Here is a 26,530-nt window from a genome sequence, read left to right on the forward strand (position 1 = left end):
TTCGTTGTATGAATTTTTAGAATTTTTATATCCACATGATTGATTTTCCTGCAGTTCTCTACCTCGCTGCGGACACTCTGTCGGAATTCCGGATTTTCGGGCCCCGTATGTCTTCATCAAAATCGGTTTAAAATTGTTGATGTTATAACAATATCAATTTTGGGTACCCGGGTACCCTTGTCGCCCTGCTAAAGGTGTTTTTTTGTCGCACACATAACGGTTAACTTCGTTGATATTTGACGGATTGGCATGAAATTTTCTGTGTGGATATCTAAATATACACTACGATCATACAATAAACAGAAAATCGATTTTTCGAAAATTCTAACTATATAATCCGGATTAATATCGGATCCGTTCAGCTCCACTTTACGTGACACATAAAGCTATAATATGCAATATTACATACAACACGGATACCTAACTAATTTAACTTTTAGTCCCCTACATCAAAAATAAAGGTACTTTCAGTTACACATTTGGCTCTATCTCCACTGATTTTCAATCGATTTTTATGCAACTAGTCTTAAAAGAACCACATTAGATTGGCCTATAATGGAAAAATATGCTGGTGAATTATGGCTTCATTTTCCCGGAGATATTCCAGATCGCGGTGGGATTTTGTTTGACGTCATAAGTAACAGACGAAATAAAATTAGAAATCTGCCTAATTGACCATTTGGAATTCTCTTCAAAAACATGGCAAATGGGGTATCAAATCACAGGATTTTTCAACACGAGCTCTTTAGTGGACATTTGGAAGCATTTTGAGCCGATTTGGACATTTTCACACCCCATTTGCTATATTTTCGAAACGAATTCCAAATGACCACGTTTGAGTTCCGGTGGAACCGATGCTGGATATTCCGGAATGTCCAGATCGATTCAAAATACATCAATCAATACATCACTAAAGCTTGTGTTGAAAAATCCTGTCATTTGATACCTCATTTGCCACATTTTCGAACTTAATGACCACTTTTGAGTTCCGGTAGAACCGACAACGGATACTCCGGAGTGTGAGGCGTAAGCCAGCGCTCGACAGGATAATGTGAAAGTCATTATAAGTGACTACAAATAAAATGGATAACTTTTGCGCAGTCAATTAAGCAGTTTTCTAATTTTATTTCACATGTTACTTATGACGTCAAACGAAATCCCACCGCGATCTGGAATATCTCTGGGAAAAGGGAACCATAATTTACCAGCATATTTTTATATTTAAAGCCAATCTAACGTGGTTCTTTTAAGACTAGTTGCATAAAAATCGATTGAAAATCAGTGGAGATAGAGCCAAAAGTATAACTGAAAGTACCTTCATTTTTGATGTCGGGGACGTAAAGGTTAAACTAGATCCTTACTACTTTTTGCATTACCTTGCAATCTCATCCAAAACCCAGATAGTGGAACAAGTTATAATTTGCCCTTGAACAAGAGGCTTCATTCGCATTTCAAGCAAGTACCACTCTTTTCCTTGTCTTGTAACTTGTCCTGGCAAGAGGCTTTCATTGCTAGTAAATGCAGAATGCAGAAGGAAGGATGTAGAGGGGCCTGAGAATAAACCCGTGCTATTTACACTTAACATCGAATGGCCTAATTCTTCTAAGATTTGAACCCATGGCCACTCGCTTGTCAAGGCAGACTCGGTAACCTTACGGCTATAGGCCTCTCACAATTTTTATATGTTGCCTAGCAGTTTTACCAAAACATGAAGTATGAATATGGTTTCTTGACAACACTGCTGAGTGCCCTTTTTGTTTTATGTTTTTAAGCGTGTAGGACAGTTCAATTCGGCCAATCAGCGGCTGGCTGCTCTAAAAACCTGCTACGAGTTAACACGTCTCGTCAACTGCCCAAAATTTGACGAAAGGGGTGAAGGTAGGTGAAGGTCACATGGGGTGGGTCAAAATAGAGTGCGCGTAACGCATGGGCCATAATACCTCATTTACTTTAGTAGTCTGTACTTCATTTAGAAAGTTTGAAGAGAATCGGGCTTAAGGAGAAAAAAATACATCATGTTTTGTGTGTCCAAGTTTTTTTTTTCGATAACAGTTTTTAGAAGATTTGAAGTATGAACAGTCTGTTGTACAGATATACAAGTAAATTAATACATGAAATGAAATGAATAAATTATTATTTATAGAATATTTTTGTTTGCAGATTGTTGGTAAATTTCTAAGCAAGCATGATTTTGACTTGATATGTCGGGCTCACCAAGTGGTTGAAGATGGCTATGAGTTCTTTGCTAAACGCCAACTGGTAACTCTATTTTCGGCTCCTAATTATTGTGGCGAATTTGATAATGCAGGTAAGATTCAGGCAACTATTTAAGATCCACGGAAAAGAGGCACATTTTTTTTCTCGTTGAAATATTTTTTTTTACGTTTTATTCGTTCAAAAAAAATTTGACACGTATTCTTTGATTTCGATGTTACTGTAGGAAATCGCAAGATATGATTTTTTAAAGTATTGTAAGCCAATATATCACTATTTTTAAATGCTGATTGTAAACATAGTGTGTAATATAAAAATAACATTCTACGGGAAATGTTCACTATTCTTAGTTTAACTGTCCGACCGAACGGACGTTCTTTTTTGACTCGCGTCACAGTACAGCGTATTTTAATTTTTATTAATATTGACACACGGTAAGTACTTTTTTTATTTACAAAAATATTTATTATCGTCGCTTAAACAGCACCGTCGCGCGTGAAATTATGAAGTGCGGAATCAAAAATTGCACCGCCAACGGCAGTCGCGACCCATGGAAGTGCGAAGCAAACTGCAATCGCTTCTTTCATGGAATTTCATAGGCGCAGCTAGAAATAAGGAAGTATTACTGCGGACGTTCATGCTGCCTCTATGTGCTGACTGCCAAGGGCAGTTTGCGGATCACTTAAATTTAAGTAAACTGGTCCGGCAACAGCAAGAACTTACAGAAAATATAAAAGCACAACTGGTTTCCTATTATTGCTAAAAGGTTTTCTTTTCTTGTTTGAATAAACCCGTTGCTTTCTTTGAACATCATAAAATTGACTTTATTACTGCTCCAACAGGTTAGTTTTATCTGATCAACTTATTTCCTAGTGTTAGTAAGTTTACAGGGTATTGTTGGAGGTGTGGCTTAATCTATTCAACCATGATGCAAAGTCTGAGTCGTGTCAATATGATTGGTCGAGAATGTCGTGTTAAGTCGGATACGTGAGATAGAACGTAAGTTAGAATGAGCGAGTTTGAATGAGTGTAGAGAGGGAGAATTGAATGAGTGTAGAGAGAGAGAATTTGTGATAGCGCGTCGGTGGTGAATATATCGTGAGTTCTCTTGGGTGCATGACGTGTGTAAAGTAGTTCAAGATCGCACGATGCACTTGAGCTTGTTGTTTGTATAGAGGAAAAATGTCGTGTCTGTTTCGTTTATTTTGATGAGGTGTGATCGTACATGGGTCTGAGGCTGAGCTTTGTCTTGTAGGTTGTTTATGAGATTTGTACTTGATGTTTTCTAAGGAATCTTGTTTTAACGGTGTTTTGGTTCTGGTTTCGTTGTAAGGTGTCGGGTTATTCCGTGAATCTGATATGGGTTTCTTGTAAGGATTTAGAGTGGGTTTGGTATGAGTTATGTTCGTGGGAATTGTGGTTCGTAACATCTGTGGAATGTTGGTCGGTCATGTTTTTGGGAAAAGTCTGGTCTTTGTCATGTGTCATTGTAAATTCTAAAACATCGCTTAATGCGTATAGCATACCTTCCCTTTGAAGAGTAAGGTATGGGGTAGTAAAAAGGGATGGGGTTTTTTCGTAACATATATTGTTGTCATATAAGTTTTTTGATAAATTTGAAAAAGGTTGTTGATTAGCCGTTGGGTGTTGGATACTTATTGTAATGGTAATTGTAAACTGTTACATAATATGTGATTGTTGTTTTGTTGCGTTTTTATCAATCTATTTTTGTGTACTATTGTCGATTTGTTGGTTCTAATACATTTGATTTTACAATTTGGATCTAGTAATTCTTCGACTACATATGGTCCTTCATACCATGGGTCTAGTTTTCGTCTATTTTCTATTTTCAAATAAACTGTTTCGTTGATATTGAGTTGTATAGGATTAATATCGTTTTCTGCTGACTCTGTTCTTTTGATTTTTTGTGTGATTAATCTATTTCTAGCTATCTCGTTTGATTTTTGTAATTTAAATTTTAACTCTTTGCTGTATTGGTCAAAATTATAAATTGGTTCCGTTCCATGTTCGAAGATTTCCTGGGGTAACTTTGCTTTGGTTCCGAAAACTAATTCATGTGGTGTAAATCCGTGGTCTGAGTGTGGTGTTGTGTTGTAATTGAATGCATAAAATTTTAACCAATCATCCCAGTCAGATTGATGTTCATTGACGAAAGATCTCAGATACTCGTTTAGGCATCTGTGATTTCTCTCCAATGAGCCAATTGTCTGTGGATGATAGGCGGTGCTAAATTTCTGTTTTACTTGTAGGGTTTTGCATATTTGTTCGAAGATTTCATTGTTGTATTCTGTTCCTTGGTCTGAACGTAAAATTAAAAATGAACCGTATGTGAGAAGAAAATCATTGACTAATGCTTTAGCAATGACGTTGGCCTCTTTTGTGGGTACTGGTATCAATACGATATATTTTGTTAAATCGCATTGGATACTGACTGCGTATCGGTTGTTATTATTGCTTTTTGGTAATGGTCCGATAGTGTCTATGGATATAATTTCAAATGGGTATGATGGTGTTGTAGTTACTATTTGTTTTTCCTTTGTGTGTTTTATGACCTTGTTTCGCTTACAAGATTCACATGATTGAATATATTCTGCTATTGATCGTTTCATGTTGTTCCAATTGTATAATTCTCTAATTTGTAGGTATAGTCTATGTTGTCCAACATGTCCTCCTGTTGGTGTGTTGTGGAAATCGTGTAATATTTTCTGTATAATTTCCTTTTGCGTCACCGTTGTTGGTGGTTTGTATATAATAATTTGTATTGAATGCACTTGTGCATTTGAGATTGCTTTAAAGTTCTCGAGTGATATCATGTTGAATAATTCGTCTTTTATTGACAATGCTAATTTGCTTTGATAAATTTTTCTTGCTTCTTCCTCTACTTTTAGAAGAGCAGACTCTAAAGCCTGACTTCCATTTATATTTTGATGCAATTTTGTTATTTTTCTTTATGATAAACTTCAATTCGTTTCCTTTATAAATTTTTGTCTCGAGTTTTAGTAATTTGTTTGTTTCAGAAGGGTTGTTAGTCATGTACGTCGAGAGGTGATCAATTTCTCTAGGTACACTATTCTGAATTTTGTTTGTAGTTTCCTTCACGTTATTTTGCAAATTTCTGGTCATGGACCTTGTATTTACTCTTAAAATGTTTAATTGTTTTAGTTCGTCTGACTTTGTAATTATTCGTGACAATGCGTCAGCTCCTACGTTTCCTTTGCCTGGTATAAATTCCACTGTAAAATCGTATTCTTCCAAATCTAACCGTATTCTCGTTAGTTTTGAAGTGGGGTTTTTCATGCCGAACAGATACACTAAAGGTCTGTGATCTGTTTTAACAACAAATTTTCTTCCATACAGATATGGTTTAAAGTAGTTAATGGCCCAATGGATTGCCGTTAACTCTTTCAAAATTGTAGGTTTGTTTTTCTCACCTGGTGTAAATGATTTGCTTGCGAATGCGATTGGTAAGTTTCCGTTTTGGGTCTCTTGAGACAGAACTGCTCCACATCCAATGTCTGATGCATCAGTTGTAACTATGAAGTCTTTTGCAAAATCTGGGTATTGGAGTAGTTTCGGGGAAATTAGAGCATTTCTTAAGGTATCGAAGGCTCTTTGACAGTTAGCCGTCCAAATGAAATTTGTGTTTTTCTTTAGTAATTGATTTAGGGGGTGTGCTATTATTGCGAAATTTGGTACAAATTTTCTATAATAGTTGCAAAATGCTACAAATCGTCTGACTTCGTCAGCGTTTGTTGGAATTGGGTATTTTAAAATTGCATTAAATTTTGAATCATCGGGTAACATACCTTGGTCGGTAATTTTATGACCGAGATAAGTCACTTGTGTGCTGAAGAATTTGCACTTTTGGGCGTTGAGTTTTAGGTTATAAAATCTCAAACGTTCAAACACTTGTGTTAGATTTGATAAGTGGTGATTGACTGAGCATCCTATTACTACGATGTCGTCAATGTAAATGAAGGCTAATTCTGGCGTTAAACCTGCCATTGCTATAGTCATAATTCGTTGAAAACTGTTTGGGCTGATGTTTAATCCAAACGGTAATCGGGTAAATTGATAATGACCGTTTTTGGTTGAAAATGCTGCAAATTTTCTGGATTCCATATCAAGTGGGATTTGGTGGAATCCAGACATCAAATCTAATGTGGTGAAGAATTTGGCTCTTCCTAATTGGTCAAGTATATCATCTATCCGGGGTAGTGGGAATCGGTCTGCTAGTATCCTTTTGTTTAGTTGTCGGAAGTCTACAACTAAACGCCATTTTTTTGTGTTATCAAGTGATTTTTTCGGTACTAGTAGGATTGGTGAGTTATAAGGGGATACTGAAGGTTCAATTATGTTTCCTTCTAGCATTTTGTTTACTTGACGGTCAATTTCGTCATATTGGGAATGAATCGTTTTGTAGTTAGGAATATATACTGGGACGTTGTCACTAGCCGCTATATTTTGCGTATAGAAGTTGTTTTGGCTGACTTCCTCTTCTGGAAGACAAAATATGTCTTGATATTGACTGATTAAGTTTTTGAATTTCTCTACAGCATATTTTGGAATTTGTTCAGTATTTATATTTTTGAGAATTTGCTCGTATCTGCTACTCTCATTTGTCTTATTTTTTATTGGTATAATATAATCTTTTAAATTACTTAATGTCGGCTTAAATTGCGTATATGCTATAAATGATGGGTTGTCGTTCGTATTTACAAATTTTACATAAGGTTTTTGTGGGGAAACTATGGTATTTCCACAAAAGATTCCTGGGTAGATCTCTTCGGAATGGACTACCATATCCTCTGAGATGCCCAAGTAAGGTATTCTTCTGATAACTTCGCTTCGGCTTGGTAACATGAAGCCTTCTTGCAAATTGTCTTCTATTGGTATTGCTATCTGTACATTTTGTATATTAAATGTAAGTAGCCAATATTCGTAATCTATTACGCATTTGTAATTTGTTAAAAAATCGCGACCTAAAATGCCGTCTGCTTTAATTGGTAAATTAGGTGTTACTAAATGAAATTGGTGATTTAATGTTAAACTATCATTAAAGCATAGTATTGTATTAACTATTCCTAAAGTTTCTATTGTATTCTCCGTTATTCCGGTTAATTTAATTTTATTTGCTTTATTTACAGATTGGTCAGGGCGTATATTTTGTGCTTTGAATAGTGAAATATCTGCTCCTGTATCGATAATTAAATTGCAAATCTTATTTCCAGTCATGTGCACTTTGACTCGAATAAAATTTGATGTATTTAAATTTATTGTTAATATGGGTGTGCCTGTCGGTAACAAGTGACCAGAGTGTCGACTTCTCTGATCAATTGTTACTGTTGGGCGAAAAAATAGTTTTGGTCAGGTGGTGATAATGATGGTCGGTGGATTTGTTCCACTTGTTGATTGAAGGGTAGCATGTCTACGCCTTGATTAAGTGTTGGTTGTTGTACATTTGGTTCAACTTGCGTTACTTGCTGTTGGTTTGCTAAGTACGCTCGAGCGAATCTTTGTCCATTATTTTGCGGTTGTGTAAATCGTTGTCCGTTATTTTGGAATCCGCGTGCGTTACTGTGTTGATATCCGCGTCCGCGTTGTTGATAATTAGGTCTTTGATTTTGGTAATTGTTGTTTTGGAATCTTCGAGGTTCTTGACCTCTGAAATTCCTGTTATTCATTTCGAAGGGACGTCTGAAATTTGTTTGTTGTTGATAATATCCTCTTCCTTGTCCTTGTCCTGAGGCTTGCTGGTTGTTATATCGTCTGTTGATTTGTAAAACTGATGATGAGTGGCCTTCGCGTTTTTTCTGTTCGTTTTCCATCGCTACGTTGATGGCTTCTTCTATAGTCTCAAATTTTCCAATTCTAAGCATCATCTCGGTTGTACTGTTGCTGGTATTGTCGATCATGGCAGAGATGGCTGCTTTTCTGGCCATCTTTTGTGCTACTTCGTTCGGGATTTGTTCTCGAACGTAAGTTTGTTGGAGTTTTTCTGTGAGGATTTCTATTTGTTTGAAATCGTCAACTGTTTTGCATTTAATTCCCTTCAGACTGGTCAGTGCCAGGTCTGAGGTGCATTTGTCTGCACAATGTAGTTTGAGTTTGTTTATTATATCATCGATTTCCTGTGGGGGGCCTGCGAAAAGGTTTCTGGCTTTCCCACTTAGCTTAGTCATTATCAGTTGGATTGCGGAAACTTTGTTCTCGGCTGGTATTATTGTTTTTACTAACACCAATGCATCCGTAAATGAATTTAAATTTTCACTATTTCCGTTGTAAGCCGGTAATAAACCTGCTAACTCGGAAGCTGTTTTTATGTTTAGGGCCATATTGCTTTTTCTTTGGCACCAGATAATGATTTTTGTAATAGTTTTCAATTTTAACTTCCTTTGTCTGAGGTTGATGGAACTATCAGCTCTCAGTAGGTAGTCTTCGGTTAGGAGTCTTCGTCTTAAGGTTTGCGGTTTGATTCTATGTTGCGTGGTTTCAGGATCGCTGTCGTATGCTCTTTGGGATATAACGGTATTATTTAATATTTTAATGCACTTTTCGTAAATTGTTTTTAGTGCGTTATAAGATTCGACCGCTTTATTCCAGTTCGAGGTGGACAACCTGTATTCGTAAGACCTTATAATTGTTTTGTATTCAGAGAAGCTATCTTGTAACTGAAGTTTCTTGGTTTCTATCCCTTGTAAAGTTCGTGTTCGAAGTTTACTTTTTTCTAGGTTCAAGTGTTCTCGTCTTATAAACGTTTCAATTATTTGTAATCTGTCCATTCGGACATGGTTGGTGTTACGGAAGGGTTAAAATTCGCACAAAGCACAAGAATTTCAAATTTAAATTACAAATGTCTATTTATTTTTAATAATTTCGTCGATTTCTATCCACATTTCCGGTGGTATGTCTTCTATCGTTATAAATATTTTCATCTCTCTCTCTTTTTTTTTGTTTTTTTTTTTTTTTTTTTTTGTTAATTACTATTACATTAATTGAATGACGTATAAATTTATAGAGGTAAGAATAAAATAAAAATGTTTTTCTTCTCCACTTGCCTTTGCTGCCGTCGTCGTTCGATGCCGATCGATTTGTTCCAATTTCCGCTGCTTCTCGTCGTTGCTGTTGATCGATTTATTCCGACTTCCGCTGCTTCTCGTCGTTGCTGTTGATCGATTTATTCCAATTTCTGCTGCTTCTCGTCGTTGCTGTTGATCGATTTATTCCAATTTCTGCTGCTTCTCGTCGTTGCTGTTGATCGATTTATTCCAATTTCCATTGCTTCTCGTCGTTCTTTACCCGTTTTACGCTGGGCTTAATGCTGCTAGCGTTTTCGCTGCCTTTAGGGCTTGTCGCCTTAGGTGGCTCGTTACTAGTCTCACCAGTGTTACAGTTAATTGGATCACTGTTAATACCAAAATGATGTTTAATTTGATATTATTTTCTTCGAGTATCGACGTATGTACGGTTTGGGTTTGCACTACCGTCACGTCGTTATTTCCATTTATACGTGCACTGCGGTTTCCCATAGTTTTTTTGACTTCAGTCCATAATTTGGTTTACTTCATTCGGTTTAAAGAACTAATCTTTTTCGGGTTCACACCTTGGATTTACTTCATTCGGTTTAAGAACTAATCTTTTTCGGGTTCGCACTTTGGAGTTACTTCATTCGGTTTAAGAACTAATCTTTTTCGGGTTCGCACAAGACACAAATTTTACACTTCAGACAACTACCCACGTTTAGTCACTGCACTGTGCTTTTTCTATTTTTATTCGCATCTGCGGATTGCACGCTCGAAGTCTACGGTCGCCATTTCCTATTATTGCTAAAAGGTTATCTTTTCTTGTTTGAATAAACCCGTTGCTTTCTTTGAACATCATAAAATTGACTTTATTACTGCTCCAACAGGTTAGTTTTATCTGATCAACTTATTTCCTAGTGTTAGTAAGTTTACAGGGTATTGTTGGAGGTGTGGCTTAATCTATTCAACCATGATGCAAAGTCTGAGTCGTGTCAATATGATTGGTCGAGAATGTCGTGTTAAGTCGGATACGTGAGATAGAACGTAAGTTAGAATGAGCGAGTTTGAATGAGTGTAGAGAGGGAGAATTGAATGAGTGTAGAGAGAGAGCATTTGTGATAGCGCGTCGGTGGTGAATATATCGTGAGTTCTCTTGGGTGCATGACGTGTGTAAAGTAGTTCAAGATCGCACGATGCACTTGAGCTTGTTGTTTGTATAGAGGAAAAATGTCGTGTCTGTTTCGTTTATTTTGATGAGGTGTGATCGTACATGGGTCTGAGGCTGAGCTTTGTCTTGTAGGTTGTTTATGAGATTTGTACTTGATGTTTTCTAAGGAATCTTGTTTTAACGGTGTTTTGGTTCTGGTTTCGTTGTAAGGTGTCGGGTTATTCCGTGAATCTGATATGGGTTTCTTGTAAGGATTTAGAGTGGGTTTGGTATGAGTTATGTTCGTGGGAATTGTGGTTCGTAACATCTGTGGAATGTTGGTCGGTCATGTTTTTGGGAAAAGTCTGGTCTTTGTCATGTGTCATTGTAAATTCTAAAACATCGCTTAATGCGTATAGCATACTGGATACAAACTATGCTTTAACTAGTCAACTCAAAAGAATGAATGTCGTGCATGAAGCTATCGACAACATCGAAATTTCGCTAACTGAACTAAAAGGCGAAATAAAACATATCCACAGCGGCACCAGCAATTCATCAGCAAAAATAATAAACCGAATGTCAGCACTATTGAACGGGCTCAGCACTGACGCACATATAGAAGAAATACGTAAAGCAATTGAACAAACAAAACAGTATTTTAAAACACCTTTGCAGCGCTTGAATCAAAAATTGACGCAATTGAATTGTCAATTGAAACCTCCTCAATTGGAAAGCTCAATTGCAGTATTGCAGCAAAAAAAGTTCTAAATGAACTAAAAGTACTCTCTGCCGAAACTTCTAAATTGAATGTCATTCCAACGACAGTCAAACACCGCAGTCTTTCTGAAAAATTAGAAAACTCACTTCTTCCACCCACAAGAAATGAATCCACTTCTTCCACAACAAATGACCCTCCATTATGGCTGGCGTATAGAAGGCAGCAAAAAAAACTGGAAAAGTAACTGGACTTCTTTTGACACAAGGCAACGAAACCGTCGCCTGCAAGAAAAACAGGCAGAAATTGCACGTAGACACAGACAACAACACAAACGTTAGCGCGGAACTTCGAACAACATCTATAACAACAACCACCACAATTCTAACAACAACAATAATAATGCCTTTGGCAATAACAGTAACAATCACCATAAAAATGTCGAAACCAGCTCGCTAGTATTTCCGAAAAATAACTCATTACCTCTGGACAAGGACCTACTGGCAGCTGCAAAGGTACAATTTTCATCAATTTTCAAAAAGGCGAAACAATTAATCCATATAGGACCGAAAATCATTCTAACCTCATAAGCGTCAGCCTGAACGAAAATGAAAATAACAACGACTGCAATAAAAATACCTCGCACCCATCTCCAGCACCTCCTCAAGACAGCAAATTCGAATGTGACCCAATGGGTCCGCTTGTAGTCCGTCTCACTCAGCAGTCTAAAAACGGCGACGGGCGCTTTCTAAAGGCTAGACTGCGCGACCCCAAAATAATGAAAATCGTCCGCCTGTGCTTGGCGTATATGAAAGACCAGCAGCTAACAGTCTGTATAGAAGGACTTACGTCGACCAGCATTCGAATGCTTTTAGCATCCGAAGGACACCCAACGTCTCCCGAACATCGAAAGCGCATCTTGCTAGAAGTCTATCAGGAATATGGGCTTTTAGCGTCGGAAGCAGAAGCTGACTTGCAGTCGTACAGGCAATTTTTAGTAAGTGAACGAACTCACCGCCTTCAGCAATTGCGCGAAAGTAGCAATAAATTTTCAACAAGCGTGGTACCCTCACGCAAGTCTTACAACACGAATTTTCTCTACAAATGACGCACAACCCGGAAGTATTTGAATTACCAAACGACGACGGTCAATCTAATGAAGAACAAATCTTATCGACGCGCTCTTTGGAGCTAGTAAATTTAATTGTATGCAGTTTTGGCTGCACTGTTCAGTTTGTTTACGTTGAGTTTTTAACGTCTCTATAATAAAACCAGATTTAATCCACCTAGTGGTGAAAGGAACCTTTGTTATACGGTCTTACTTGCTATTTGAGATAGAAATCGACACGTCTTCGGAACATAATTCATCTATTGATTAACGTTGCGTAGTACATAGAAGTATACTATATTCAGCAAAGTTGTGTATTTTTACTATTTGTACAACTTTGTAATACTTGAAAAAGTCATACAACAATTACAAAAAGAGCTAAAATAGAAAAAGCGATTTTACAAATTTATATACAATAAATAAGATTTTTCTATCTTCGCTGAATAGATAGAAGGTTACTGTATTCAACAAAATTTCTTGTAATAATATGCTCTAAAACTTTGCAGAACACATCAATGTGTTATATTGAAACAGAAGAAAAATAATGTTTTTATTTCACTTTTAGAGGGATTAATCAAAATTTAAATCCCAACAGACGATAGAGCTTTCAATTTCAAGAAACTCTTCCGAAGATTCGATAAACCTAAAACCAAGTTTTCCTAGTCAGCTCTAGTGCGCATGTCTTTTTGGTTTTGGGCCATTGTGCGCGCGAATAATCGTGTTACAAAAGTTGGCGCGAGTGTTGGAGGGTTAATATCTAAAACCAATTCTTCTGAAATTTTGCAGATATATTTGCATCATTGAAACCTCTAATTTGATGCCAAAATAATTCAAACTAGATAAATGATCTTAGATGATATCGTTATAAAGTATTGTAAATTTTAATGTGATGTATTCAATTTTATTTATTATTTGTTTATTTGTTTGTTTATTTGAGAAGGGAAAAGCCCGCTGGAGTGAAACAGTTATAACGTTCCTTCTCCAGTAGGCACAAAACCTCCTATCTTTTACAGATTTACGCCAAATGATACATTTTTTAACTTAAAACAAAGAGCACATAGTTTTCTTAACAAATAACTTACAAGAACTAGATGTGTACAAAAAATAGGAGCTTAGGACTAACACGATACTATTGATATTATAAAGGACAAACTACATTTGTTTCAGAGCCCTACGAAAACGAGTTTTTAGAACGGTTCGAGATACATTAAAATCAAAAACATTATAACATTTATTAACCGTTATGTGTTCGGCTGGGTACCCGGGTACCTTTTGAGACTTTATAGCCTCGAAAAACAAGGTTTACGACAACTCAGCCAGCTAAAACTCGTAGAATGCTCCTAACTAGTGGGAATAAACCATTTGTCATCAACAGTGTGCCTGTAGCAGCAGGGGGGGTCGAAGGGGGGGCCTTCGAATTTTTTTACTCCATAAGTGTTCGGATGGGTACCCGGGTACCCACCGAAATGAAATGCTTCTAACTTTATCAATTCTTCACCGATTTTGGATCTTGAACCGTCAAAAGATTGGAAAATTTGTCTATTTTTAGAGCATGAGACTTACCAAGCCTGGGACCACGTCTGGTTCCCGTAAATCTGGATCTCCGGGACCATGTTCCGGATCCAAAACAAATGTGTACAATTGTCAATAAAACCACACAATATTAGTATCAAAATTCATGAAATCACTCCAGGAGTTGATGTTTATCCATTTTGAGTCCATTCAACTTATAGTCTTCGGAATGGCCATTCCGGAGCAGGTTCCTTTGGTGCCTTACGGGACCGCTAACATATTTGGATAGAAAACCCTAGCAATATGTATATCAAAATTCACGAAATCACTCCAGGAGTTGAGTTTTATTCATTTTAAGTTCATTTGATAAGCTGTCCCTGGAATGGCCACTCCGGAGCAGGTTCCTGTGGGGCTCTATGAGACCAGTAACATGTTTGAATGAAACCCTAGCAATATGTATATCAAAATTCGTGAAATCACTCCAGGAATTGAAATTTATCTTTTTTAAGTTCAGTTGATGACATGTCCTTGGAATGGCCATTCCGCGGCAGGTTCCTGTGGAGCCTTATGAAACCATTAACATGTTTGGTTAAAAACCCCAGCAATATGTATGTCAAACTTCATGAAATCACTCCAGGAGTTGATTTTTATCCACTTTGAGTCCATTTGATGAGTTGTCTCCAGAATGGCCATTCCGGAGCAGATTCCGGTGGGGTCCTATGAGGCCACTAGCATGTTTGGATTGAAACCCTTGCAATATGTATGTCAAAATTCATGAAATCACGCCAGGAGATCATTTTTATCCATTTTGAGTCCATCTGACAAGTTGTCCCTGGAGTGGCCATTCCGAGGACAACTCGTCAAATCGACTTAAATGGACAAAAATCAATTCCTGGAGGGATTTCATGAATTTTGACATACATATTGCTAGGGTTTCTACCCAAACATGTTAGTGGCCTCAGGGCCCCATGGGAATCTGTTACGAAGTGGCCATTCCGGGAACCACTCATCAAATGGACTCAAAGTGAATAAAAATCAACTCCTGGAGTGATTTCATGAAGTTTAACATACATATTGCTGGGGGTTCTAACCAAACATATTACTGGTCTCATAAGGCTCCACCGGAACCTGTTGCGGAATGGCCATTCCGAGGACATGTCATCAACTGAACTCAAAAAGGATAAATTTCAATTCCTGGAGTGATTTCACGAATTTTGATATACATATTGCTAGGGTTTCCATCCAAACATGTTACTGGTCTCATAGAGCCCCACAGGAAGCTCTGGAGTGGCCATTCCGGGGACAAATCATCAGATGGACTCAAAATGGATAAAACTCAACTCCTAGAGTGATTTCGTGAATTTTGATATACATATTGCTAGGGTTTCAGTCCAAACAGGTTAATGGTCTCATAAGGCCCCACAGGAATCTGCTCCGGAATGGCCATTCCGAAGACAACTCGTTAAATAGACTCAAAATGGATAAACATCAACTCCTGGAGTGATTTCATGAATTTTGATACCAATATTGTGTGGTTTTATTGACAATTGTACACATTTGGTTTGGATCCGGAACATGGTCCTGGAGAACCGGATTTACGGGAACCAGACGTGGTCCCAGGCTTGGTAAGTCTCATGCTCTAAAAATAGACAAATTTTCCAATCTTTTGACGGTTCAAGATCCAAAATCGGTCAAGAATTGATAAAGTTAGAAGCATTTCATTTCGGTGGGTACCCGGGTACCCATCCGAACACTTATGGGTGTTAAATTTCCCGTACACATAACGGTTAAAAACGCGACACATGCTACTGAGAGGCTCATTACTACCATAATTAGTACGTGAGACGGGAAGGTAAAAAAAAGGCATGGGATCGAAGATGTCTACGACGAATGTTTATGTTTAGAATCGGTAGAATATCGGAACAATCAACAAACGACGTTAAGATGTCGGAGATAAAGGTAGCTTTGGTAACATCGCGCCGAAGTGCCAACGTATCAAGCCCGATTAGATTGCATCGATTTTGGTAACTTGGGAGGTTTATAGGATCATTCCAAGGTAGGAGCCGTAAAGCGAAACGCACAAATTTGCGTTGGATTGCCTCAATCCGTTGAATACTGTTCTGATAGTATGGTGCCCACACATTCGAGGCATATTCTAATACAGAGCGCACTAAGGAACAGTACAGAGTTTTCAAACATGGAATGCTAGTAAACTGCTTTGTGGCCCAGAATAAGAAGCCAAGATTTCTCGAGGCTTCAGAACAGATGAAGGCTATGTGATTCTTGAACGTCAGTTTGGAGTCCAGCAAAACTCCTAAGTCTTTTACAACTGTTTCCCGCTTTAGAACAACGTTAGATATTTTATAATCAAAAGTTACAATTGATTTTTTGCGTGTAAAAGATATGCAGGAGCATTTGGAAGCATTTAATAGCATCCTATTGGTAATACACCAGTCAGCAAAACCACTTAGCTGCGAATGCAAAAATTGGCAGTCAGACATATTCTTAATTACGGAAAAGAGTTTGAAATTGTCGGCATACGATAATTTCATGCATTTAAGAGTATCATTGAGGTACAGCAGAAAAATATATGGGCCTAGATGGCTGCCTTGAGGTACGCCAGGTGTGACCGAAAAGAGCAAAGAGATAGTATTTCCAATTTTGGCTGACATAGTTCGACCAGTAAGGTATGATTCAAACCATTTCAGGATATTGCCGCATAATCCAAGTCTCTGAAGTTTCGAGATAGCGATTTGATGATTTATTTTGTCGAAGGTCGCTGATAAATCGGTATTCGATATTGCGTCGACCTGAAGATGGTTTTGCATTGAGCGAGCGATGAAAGATGTATAGGAAATCAGATTGGTGCAAGTTGACCGTTTGGATACAAAACCATGCTGGTTTTCGGTAATGTAGTTAGAGAAACTGTAGGTAAGGTATTCTAGAACAATGAGCTCAAGAAGCTTCGAAATAGCGCAAAGAGAAGCTATACCACGATAGTTGGCAACGTTTTGCTTCGAACCTTTTTTATATACCGGAAAAACATATGAGGTTTTCCATGGAGTTGGGAAATTACCCGAAAGTAGAGAGACGTAGAAAATGCTTGCTAATGGAGCACAAAGAGCTAAGCAGCACTTTTTCAGTATAATAGACGGAATACCATCAGGACCGTGATTTGTAGAACTTTTAAGCTTCGAGCACGCATTGAGTACCGCTTGAGCAGTTATAGTTGGGTGACATCCAACAGTAGCCATGCGCGGGACGTTTTGCACAGCATTCCAGACTTGTTGATCGTCGAGGGTTTCATTGGCGAAAACAGCGCTAAACTGTTTGCGGAAAAGCTCACATATGCCGGCAGCAGTCGTAGCTTCATCATCTCCGAGGTTCATGGTGGTTGGTAAGCCGTTTTCTTTTCTCTGCTGGTTTATATAATGCCAGAATCTTGTAGGGTTGTTATGAAGATTCCGTTGAATTTGGTTTTGATATGGACTGAACAGCAGCTTATTTAAACGCTTGTAACGGTTATTTATAGAGACGTAATGGTATTTAAGTGGATTTGTACGAAACTTAGACAATCTTTTAAGCGCTAGTCTCTTGGCGGTTTTTAAAGATTTCAAAGTATGATTTGACCAAGGTGGAGAGGTACACTGTCGTTTGATTTTCTTTGGGGTAAACTGATCGATAGCGTACAATAGAATGTTGGAAACATTTTGAACTGCTGACTCAGTATCATAATTGTCAAGTATTGAGCTCCAGTTAATGTTTTTTTTTTTTTTTTGTGTGTGGATATTATCACTACGACCAGCATTTTGATCTATTGTGATTTTATCCAGGTGTTGTTCCGCACTTCGTTGTTATTGCAGTATATCGCTATAGAGTGAGCGAACTGCTTATTATCCGTGCTTTTCGGTGTGTTTTTCACCCCTTTTTCCCTCTACGCTTCTTACTACTTTTCAACCAATCTAGCTCTAGAGCCGGGAAGTGCGGGGACTAGTTATAATTTGTCCTTGGACAAGAGGCTTCATTCGCACCTCGAGCAAGTATCATTCTTATAACCAGCCCCGGCTAAAGGCTTCATATGGTCGGTAAAGCAGAATTCAGCACAGAGTGAGGGTGTGTTTGTGTGTATGTATGTGTTCCTTACTACTTATGCATTACTAATCTCGTTCCTAGAACCAGGAAGTGGAACAAGCTATAATTTGCCCTTGAACAAGAGGCTTCATTCGCACCTCAAGCAAGTACCACTCTTATAACTTGCCCTGGCAAGAGGCTTTCATTGTTAGTTAATGCAGAATTCAGTAGGAAGGATGTGGAGAGGCCTGAGAATAAACCCATGCTAAAGTCACTTGACAGCGAATGGCCTGATTCTACTAAGATTCGAACCCACGACCACTCGCTTGTCAAGGCAGACTCGGTAACCTTGCGGCTACAGGGCCCCCCCAGTTAATGTTGGAAAGATATTCATTCATTTTCAAAAAATCTGCTTTGCCAAAGTTATAAGCTATATCTTCAGTGATATCTTGGTATACGAGTGGCGTCAATTTATGAAGAAAGACATGAAGTGCCGGATGACGCCGGGTGAACTTAACAAGGGGACTGAGATCACGATTGATAGAAACCTGCTCACTAACTAGCTCAGTACTAACAAAACAGAGATCAAGCATACGATCATTTTCATTTAGAACATGATTGATCTGAACAAGCCCAGCCGTACTATATCCATCCAGCAATTGAGTAACGCATCCATTCGTAGTAGAACGTGAAGGATCAGCAAAAAGAAAACGATCTCCGGCTGCTGTCCAATTAATGCAACTGAGATTAAAGTCGCCAATCGCCATGATTTTGTCCCTGATGTTCATTTGCGATGTTATCCACGAAAGCGAATTAAGATGCTGGTCAATGAGAACTGAGTCATTCACACGATCAGGTGGAACATATATGACACAGAAGTATATAACGTGTAGCTGCTCAAGGCAAAAGTAACCCATAGTTGCTCTACGCCGGTGCAGTTTGGTGGAGAGAGTAGATGAGTTCGATACTTAGTACGAGCAGCCAAAAGAACACCGCCTCCAGATTTTTTATCACTATTAAGCGGCGAACGATCTTTACGGAAAACAGTGTAGTGATCACCGAATATATGTTTAGAAAGAGTATTGCTATTGAGCCAGGTTTCGGTAAAAATGCATATGTCGTATGTTGCATCGGAAACAGCAATGGCATAATCGGAAATGCTCATATTAATGCCTCCTAAATTCTGATAATAAACAATTAGTTCGTAATAGTGGAAAGTAGTGGAAAGTTAACTATTCTGCCCAATTAGTTCGTGACTTAAACCAAAGTTGACTGGAATGTCCTGGGATGTTGTGACTGCGGGGCAGGCAAGAGTTTGACTGACTGTGCAAGTCGACGTTGAAGTGGTGATTCTGTCTGTCGTGTATACTGTCAGTACGGGGAGCCCAACGGGTTCTGATGGGAGCAAAGGCGTTGTATCAAATTCTGAGAGACGAGCGATGGAGATAGCTTCATTCGTTTGTAGGAGTTTGATTTGCGATCTAAAAAAGGAGTAATTGATACTCCATTTGGCCAGAAACTCGCATCGGTTATTTGCCTTTCTACTAACTCAGGTACACTTAATTTAAAGGAGATAAAAGATAGAGGGCGTTTGTTAATCTGTTGATTGACTAGCTTGTGGCAGCGAATGCTCCTAGAGTCGCAGTTGGCCTTGCGGGAAATATAGCTAATTATGTGTTGTTCAGATTCGTGTGGCAAAAAACGTGTCAAATAGAACCATTTTTCATTACCAATGCGATCAGTAACAACTGAGTCAGCAACCGCAAGCGTAAGATCGGTAGACGGATTAACGTTAGCTGGACGAATAATTGTATTGGACAGAATAGTTAACTTTCCACTATTACCTATAACTCGTTGAGGAGTAAACGACGGCTGCAGGTTTTGTTGCGAAGCAGGTACTACTGGAGCATTGAACCAGGTGACGTTAGTTGGTGTTAGTTGGTTAGTGGTGTTGTAGGCATCATGCGATTTGATACGGTTAGAATTTGTGATATTTGGGACAGCAGCAGAGTACGTAGCGTTGTTGGCGATGACAGTAGAATCAGCGGAATCAATAGCAGCATAACTTGTAGCTATAGCTCGGTGAGGTGTAAGAGTCGGCAGCGTGTTCTGATGCAGTGCAGGTATTATTGGAGTACTGACCCAGGTGACATTTGTTAGAGCGCTGTTGTAGGCAGCGTGCGCATTGATGGTAGCAGTAGCAGTAGAAGAGCAGGTAGTATTGTAGATAATATTATTGGCGATGGCAGCGGAATCAGCAGAAACAGTAGGAGCGTAACCGTATTTATGGTTCGTGGAAGCAGCGGGAACGGTAGCAGCAGCAGCACAGGTTGAACTAGTAGTCAAATTTGTAGCATAAGGGTTTTCAGTTGCAGTTGAGGGGCCAGCGGCCATTTGGCGGCTATTTGCAACTACGGTGGCATTACAACTTGCGGGCATAGCAGGTACAATAGTAACCCGATCGGTAGAATTAGTATTGGGAGCTACGGTGGTGGAGGCAGCGACGGTGTTGGAGGCAGTGGCAACATTGGCAATATGTGTGGTTGCATTGGCAGCAGCTGGTGTAATTGCTCATAACTTTCAAATTAACCCTCTAACGGGTAAGGCCGTCTGTAGACGGCCTTCGCTTTTGGAGCACCAGAGCCGCATACGAAATTTGTTTTGAATAAACAATATGCAAAACGTCTTCAGAACAGATTTCTTGACATTTTGATATTACTATCACAACATTTTGACCAAACTCGAGACTTTAGTCATGACCTTGAAATGCGGTCAGGCATATATAAATATTTATTTTGAAACGATGATTCTACAATTGATGAAGGGACGGTAAGGGAAAGTAATGAAAGAAGGATTTTTTCGGGAATGAAGGGGAAGGGTGGAAAGGAAGGGGGGGGGGGTAATAGGTAGCTATGGTTAACAAGTTGTCGCTGTGACTCCTATCTTTTGTCCAATGCTGGAAGGTGCATGGTATATACCATGCACCTTCCAGCATTGGACAAAAGATAGGAGTCACAGCGACAACTTGTTAACCATAGCTACCTATTACCCCCCCCCCCCTTCCTTTCCACCCTTCCCCTTCATTCCCGAAAAAATCCTTCTTTCATTACTTTCCCTTACCGTCCCTTCATCAATTGTAGAATCATCGTTTCAAAATAAATATTAACAACATTTTGACTATGTATTCAAAAGTTATCATTTTTCAAAAACAAAAATTCCGAAAAATTTCGAAAATAATTAGTGCGCGAATATTTCCTTTTTTACTTTTGATGAAAAAGCACATCTAGAACAAACTGATTGACCTTAAAATTTTTCTATGAGTAAATTTCATGCTTTATATCAATTTTGTAATGTATATGAATTGAAAAAATATCTGGGTTAGCGTTAGACATGAAAAACGAAAAAGAGAAATTGGACTTTTTCTAACCTGGCGCTCCTCCAGATAATTATTTTTGCATGACAATCAGAACTTAAGGTTCTTTTGAGTGTACTCTCACGATAAAATAGTCATTAGCTTGATCGCATCGTTTTTACGATGTTGCCCGTTAGCGGGTTAAACGTCCAATCGAAAAACAAATCAATAGTGATATATTAGGCTATGTTACCTTTCAAATGAGACTAATAGCGCCTAAATCGGTTTAGCCACCTCTAAGAAACAGGCGATAATTATTACCTTGTCAAAACAGGTTTTTAAGCATAACTTTTAAACTGCTTGTTTGTTTTCAAAATTCCTGAAATATTTAGCGTTAACAAGAGCTTTCCTTCGATACTAAGATCATTGAAATCGGTCATGTGGTTCCGCTATAAGTCGTGTCACGTAATTTTCACATATTTACTTATAACTTTTAAACGAAATATCGGATCTCGAAACAATTCAATAGTGATATACTAGGTAATAATACCTTTCAAATAAAAGTAATAGCGAACAAATCGGTTCAGCCATCTTCGAGAAACAGGCGATAGAAAAGTTGCGCATCGCACATACACACACCACACACACACACACACACACACACACACACACACACACACACACACACACACACACACACACACACACACACACACACACACACACACACACACACACACACACACACACACACACACACACACACATTTATTTTCAGTTATTTGAATAAAATTGGTTGTGTTGTTTTATGTATTTCTATGATTTAATGTGGCTTGAAAAATTGGTATTATATTTAGGGCACGATTTTTCCATTTTCAAGAACAAGCACATAAAGTAAAATGGAGGAAAAGTAATGGAATATTGTATCTCTTTGCACTTTTTTCGCATTATTTTGGTAACATCTGGTTTAAATTTTATATTCGTGCTTTTATTTTGATATTTTATCGTAATTCTGTTGGAAATAAAACAGTAATGCACTGGGCGAAAACTGGGTACCGTAAATCATATGAGTTCCAAAATTCGCCTGGGTCGAATCTGTATATACTCACCCGAACTTACAGCGTGAACCAGTTTTCGCCCTATCAAATGCAGACAACAAGGGAATAAACTTTGGTGATTAGATAAAATATTTTGATTATATCCTGAAATCTCTAATATCGTAGCAGTATAAACCCGGTCTAATAAAAAGTGCTAGTTAAGAATTCCAAGGTATGCCAAAAAGTATCCTGGTTCAGTAGGTATGTTTTCCAATTGCTGCAAAGTGCATACCCGGAAGCGCATAACCATTTACTGATTTACTGAACAATTTTTTTCTCTATGTTTTTATTGACTACAGCAGTTTGGATTAATTTCTTGAGGAAAAGGTTAGGTTGTGGACTCGAGTCTTACCTTCGATTAGTCAATAATTATAGCCCAATATCAAGGTTTGTCAGTTCATCTAACTTTTAATTTTTCACATCAAACGCTTACTCTTTCCCAAAAAATTACTGAACAATGATGCACGTAATCATTACACAAGGTTATTTGATCTATTAACAAAATCATTGTACCATTCCGTAGGCTCTGAATTGCATTCATTCGCCCACATATCAATAGTGAAGATGAATCAAAAAATAACCAGAAGAACCAACCATTCATTTTAAATATCATTGACAAGTTTTAAATGTCAATGATATTTAAAATGAATCAATGCACTTTGCATTGAAAATAAGCTTTTTGTAAAAACCCAATTTCTTTATATATTTATATATTTATTTCTTACCGCATCAGGTATCAGGAGACAATCAGTTTATTTCAATTTAGATTTACATTCTACGAATTCCCGATACAAATTGATTTCCATTTTAGGCACTTGATAGACATAATCTTAAATAATAGTTAAAAAATAGTTAAATAATAGTAACAACAATCCTAGCAAAATATATGATGTTATATGGGATTTTGCAACGAATAACAAGTGGGCGAAATTTGGGTCTCATGGGGGACGAATTTCGGATCGCTCTGGGCGAAATGTGGTACTAGTGGTTCCTGCTCAATTCTGAGTATTTTGCTATCCAATTTGAATTTTCTTTATTCCGAATAGCCGAAATAGATAGAATATTAATATATAGTCATACTTCACTAAGCTCGGGTTTGATTTTAGAACAATATAGCGATTTATTTATTTTACAACATAAAAACCAGATAAAAGAGACGAATTCTGGGGTCGTTACCCTATAAATGCGGATAAATATTTCGTTGATTAAATGCAGTATTTTTGTTTGTGTAGACTTAGGTCTGCTGCACCCCATCGACATCTCTATATCGAGCTGCAGTGAACGTCAGCGACAGCATGTCCTGGGCTCAAAATTTGACAGCGGGCCCAAATCAAGCTGCTGGCAGTCGAGTGAAACGAAGTGATGAAATGCTATTTCATTTTCGCTCACGTTGAGATGTTGGCTGCCAAAGCATGGCCAAAGCTGTCGATGGGGTGGTCTGCTGCTATACTGCTGTTCAGATTGACTTTTCCTTTCACTAAGAGCGACATCTGCATTTCAAACGCATAAGCCTCAGCATAGACGATCGATATTAAGAGTGTCCACCTCACTTTCATGATGGCTTGCAAAAAATGCAATAAATAAGCACGTCAATGATTCAGACCAAATCGTTTGTCGCGGTTTTTGTGGTTCAAAGTTCCATGTGATTTGCGCTAATATTGATCTTCCGGTTCTGGATATCCTGGGCAAGTATGAGCCTAATGTTTTGCCTTTCTAATATATGAAAATAGAGTATAAAGCAGTGGTGCTCAGGCATAGGGATGGTGCGGGCCAAATCAGGTCGCCCATGAATGCCGCGGGCCGCAATAATCTCTGGCCATTCCTGTGCATAACAAAATGTAAAATAGGCGACACCAAAAACCATTTTCTAGGAATCACCATAAGATTTAAACCGGAAAGCATTCAGATTCACAACACACATAACGATTAAACTGAGGGAGTCCTATGCGATCAAAAAATTTTTTCCTAAGTCCACCATCTTTCAAATCAGTCCGCGGGCCGCACGAATCACCTGAAAGGGTGACATGCGGCCCGCGGGCCGCATTTTGGCCATCACTGGTATAAAGGTATAGGAATCACTCGAAAAACCGAAAATCGAAAGAAAGCCTAGCGGGACGGGTGTCATATACCATTCGACTCAGTTTCAAAAACTGAGCATTTTCTGTGTGTGTGTATGTGTGTGTGTGTGTTTTTTTACAAAGTTTCGGAAAACTAATGTTCTTATCCGGAGCCAACCCGGACGTTGTGTGAGACTCTCACCCACCAAAACCTCTTCCTTGCCCTCTGCCTGAATCCCCCCGGTACCACAATGAAGTATTACATCAGGGGGAGGCTGCGCTCTTGCACTTTTCCAAGTATCACGCTTTCTAGCGTTACTCCTTCAGGCATATCGAGGGGATGCCGTGCTCATGCACTTTGCAGTTATCAACGCAGGCTAACGTTGCTGGTCATTTGCTCAGCTAGCTCGCAGTACCCATCGAGACGTGTACCGATTAGAAGGTTCCGACAGTCATAACGTGCACCCCGTCAGAGCCACCCTCGCGGGATTTCTTGACTTGACGAGACGTGTACCGATTAGAAAGTGCCCTCCAACATGACACGCACTCCGTCACGGCCATCGCAGGGTTTCTTTGCTATGCCTTTTTCAACAAGGACCGATCTGAGTATTGGGACTATTTCGGGATAAATCCCATCCCCACACATATGAATCCAGTCGGGTTTTACCGCGCCCCGGATCGCGTTGCGTTGGGGCGTCATATGCGGCTCAGAGAGGTTTGTTCCCTAAGCCACCTTTCATCCAAAATAACTTAACTGTCGATGCTAGCTCGCTGTTCCGCTCTCCACTTACGCTGCAGATCACACATGATGCATGCGATTGCGCTATTGACGGCATTCCAAATGCTCTCGTTGCGATACATTTCCTCCACCATATTTTCGACGTTGAGACCGGAAGGCAATTCCTCCCTCCATGCTGCGAATCTGGGACAGTCAAAAGCCACGTGCTCTGCTGTTTCTTCCACGTTCCCACATTCCGGGCATAAGGGCGACCTGGCGTGCCCGAACCGGTAAAGATATTGCCTGAAGCAACCATGAACAGACAGGAACTTCACCTCCCCGTGCTTTCTATTCACCCAAACCGAGAGAGTCGATGTGAGCCTGTGGGTCCATCTACCTTTCTGTGTCGTATTCCACTCCTGTTGCCACTTAGCCAATGATTCTGCTCTCATCAGCTTTCTGATTCCTCTGACCTCTTTTTGCCTATAGCACTCGTAGTCCTCCATCAGGGTGATGTCGATGGGAATCATCCCAGCGATTACGCACGCAGCTTCTGATGAGATAGTCCTGTACGCGCTCACAACTCGAATGGCCATTAGTCGGACCGTACTTCTCAGCTTCGTTCTGTTGCGCTGGGTTTGGAGCGCTGTAATCCAAGCTGGTCCGCCATACCGCAGTATCGACGATGATACACTGGCTAAGAGGCGCTTCTTGCTACTGCTTGGTCCAAAGTTATTCGGCATGATCCTAGACAGTGCACTGATGGCTTTCGCTGCCTTTTCGCATGCGTAGTCAACGTGACCGTTGAATTTTAGCCGATTCTCGATCATCACACCCAGGTGCTTCACCTCACGTTTTGAGGTTATGGTATGTTCTCTGACGGTAATCCCCACGTGTTGGACTGCTCTCCAACTACTCACCAGTAGTATCTCCGTTTTATGGTGCGCTATTTGCAGTTTCGCGTTCTGCATCCAACTCTACACCCTGCAGATTGACTCAGTCGCCAACGCCTCCACTTCCTCTAGCGATTCGCATGTAACCGTCATCACGATGTCGTCCGCGAAGCCTTTCCGAGGCTCGTCCGGTATACTAGCACCCGTTTCGTGAAGTAGCTCCTCAGAACGCGGCACAGATAGTCGGGGACTCTTATCTATGGAGCGCATGTCCCAGCTAGCGCCGTTGAATGCATTCTTAACATCGATAGTGACCACTGCGCAGTAGCGGTTGCCTCTACGTTTCTGCTTGGATGCCTTCTGTGCTGTCTCGACGACAGTCCGGATCGCATCTAGTGTGGACTTTCCCTTCCGGAACCCAAACTGCCTTTATGTTAGTCCGTACTCGCCCTCCAAGTATATAGATAAGACCTTCAGGATAATCTTTTCTAGCAGCTTTCCTAGTGTGTCCAGCAGGCAGATTGATTGATATGATACTGGATCCCCCGGCGGTTTTCCTGGTTTTGGCAACAGTACCAACTTCTGGATTTTCCACTTGTC

General features: G+C 39.3%; 1 protein-coding gene across 1 annotated transcript in view; it reads left to right on the forward strand.

The window, feature by feature from the left end:
- Positions 1 to 26,530, forward strand: part of LOC128737853 (serine/threonine-protein phosphatase alpha-2 isoform) — a 236,713-nt gene that overhangs the window by 176,852 nt on the left and 33,331 nt on the right. Inside the window, exon 5 of the mRNA XM_053832587.1 lies at positions 2,161 to 2,308. Within this exon, the coding sequence (XP_053688562.1) occupies positions 2,161 to 2,308 (148 nt within the window). The remainder of the gene's footprint in view (positions 1 to 2,160; positions 2,309 to 26,530) is intronic.

The sequence above is a fragment of the Sabethes cyaneus genome, chromosome 2 (assembly GCF_943734655.1).
Source record: "Sabethes cyaneus chromosome 2, idSabCyanKW18_F2, whole genome shotgun sequence".
Lineage (NCBI taxonomy): Eukaryota > Metazoa > Arthropoda > Insecta > Diptera > Culicidae > Sabethes > Sabethes cyaneus.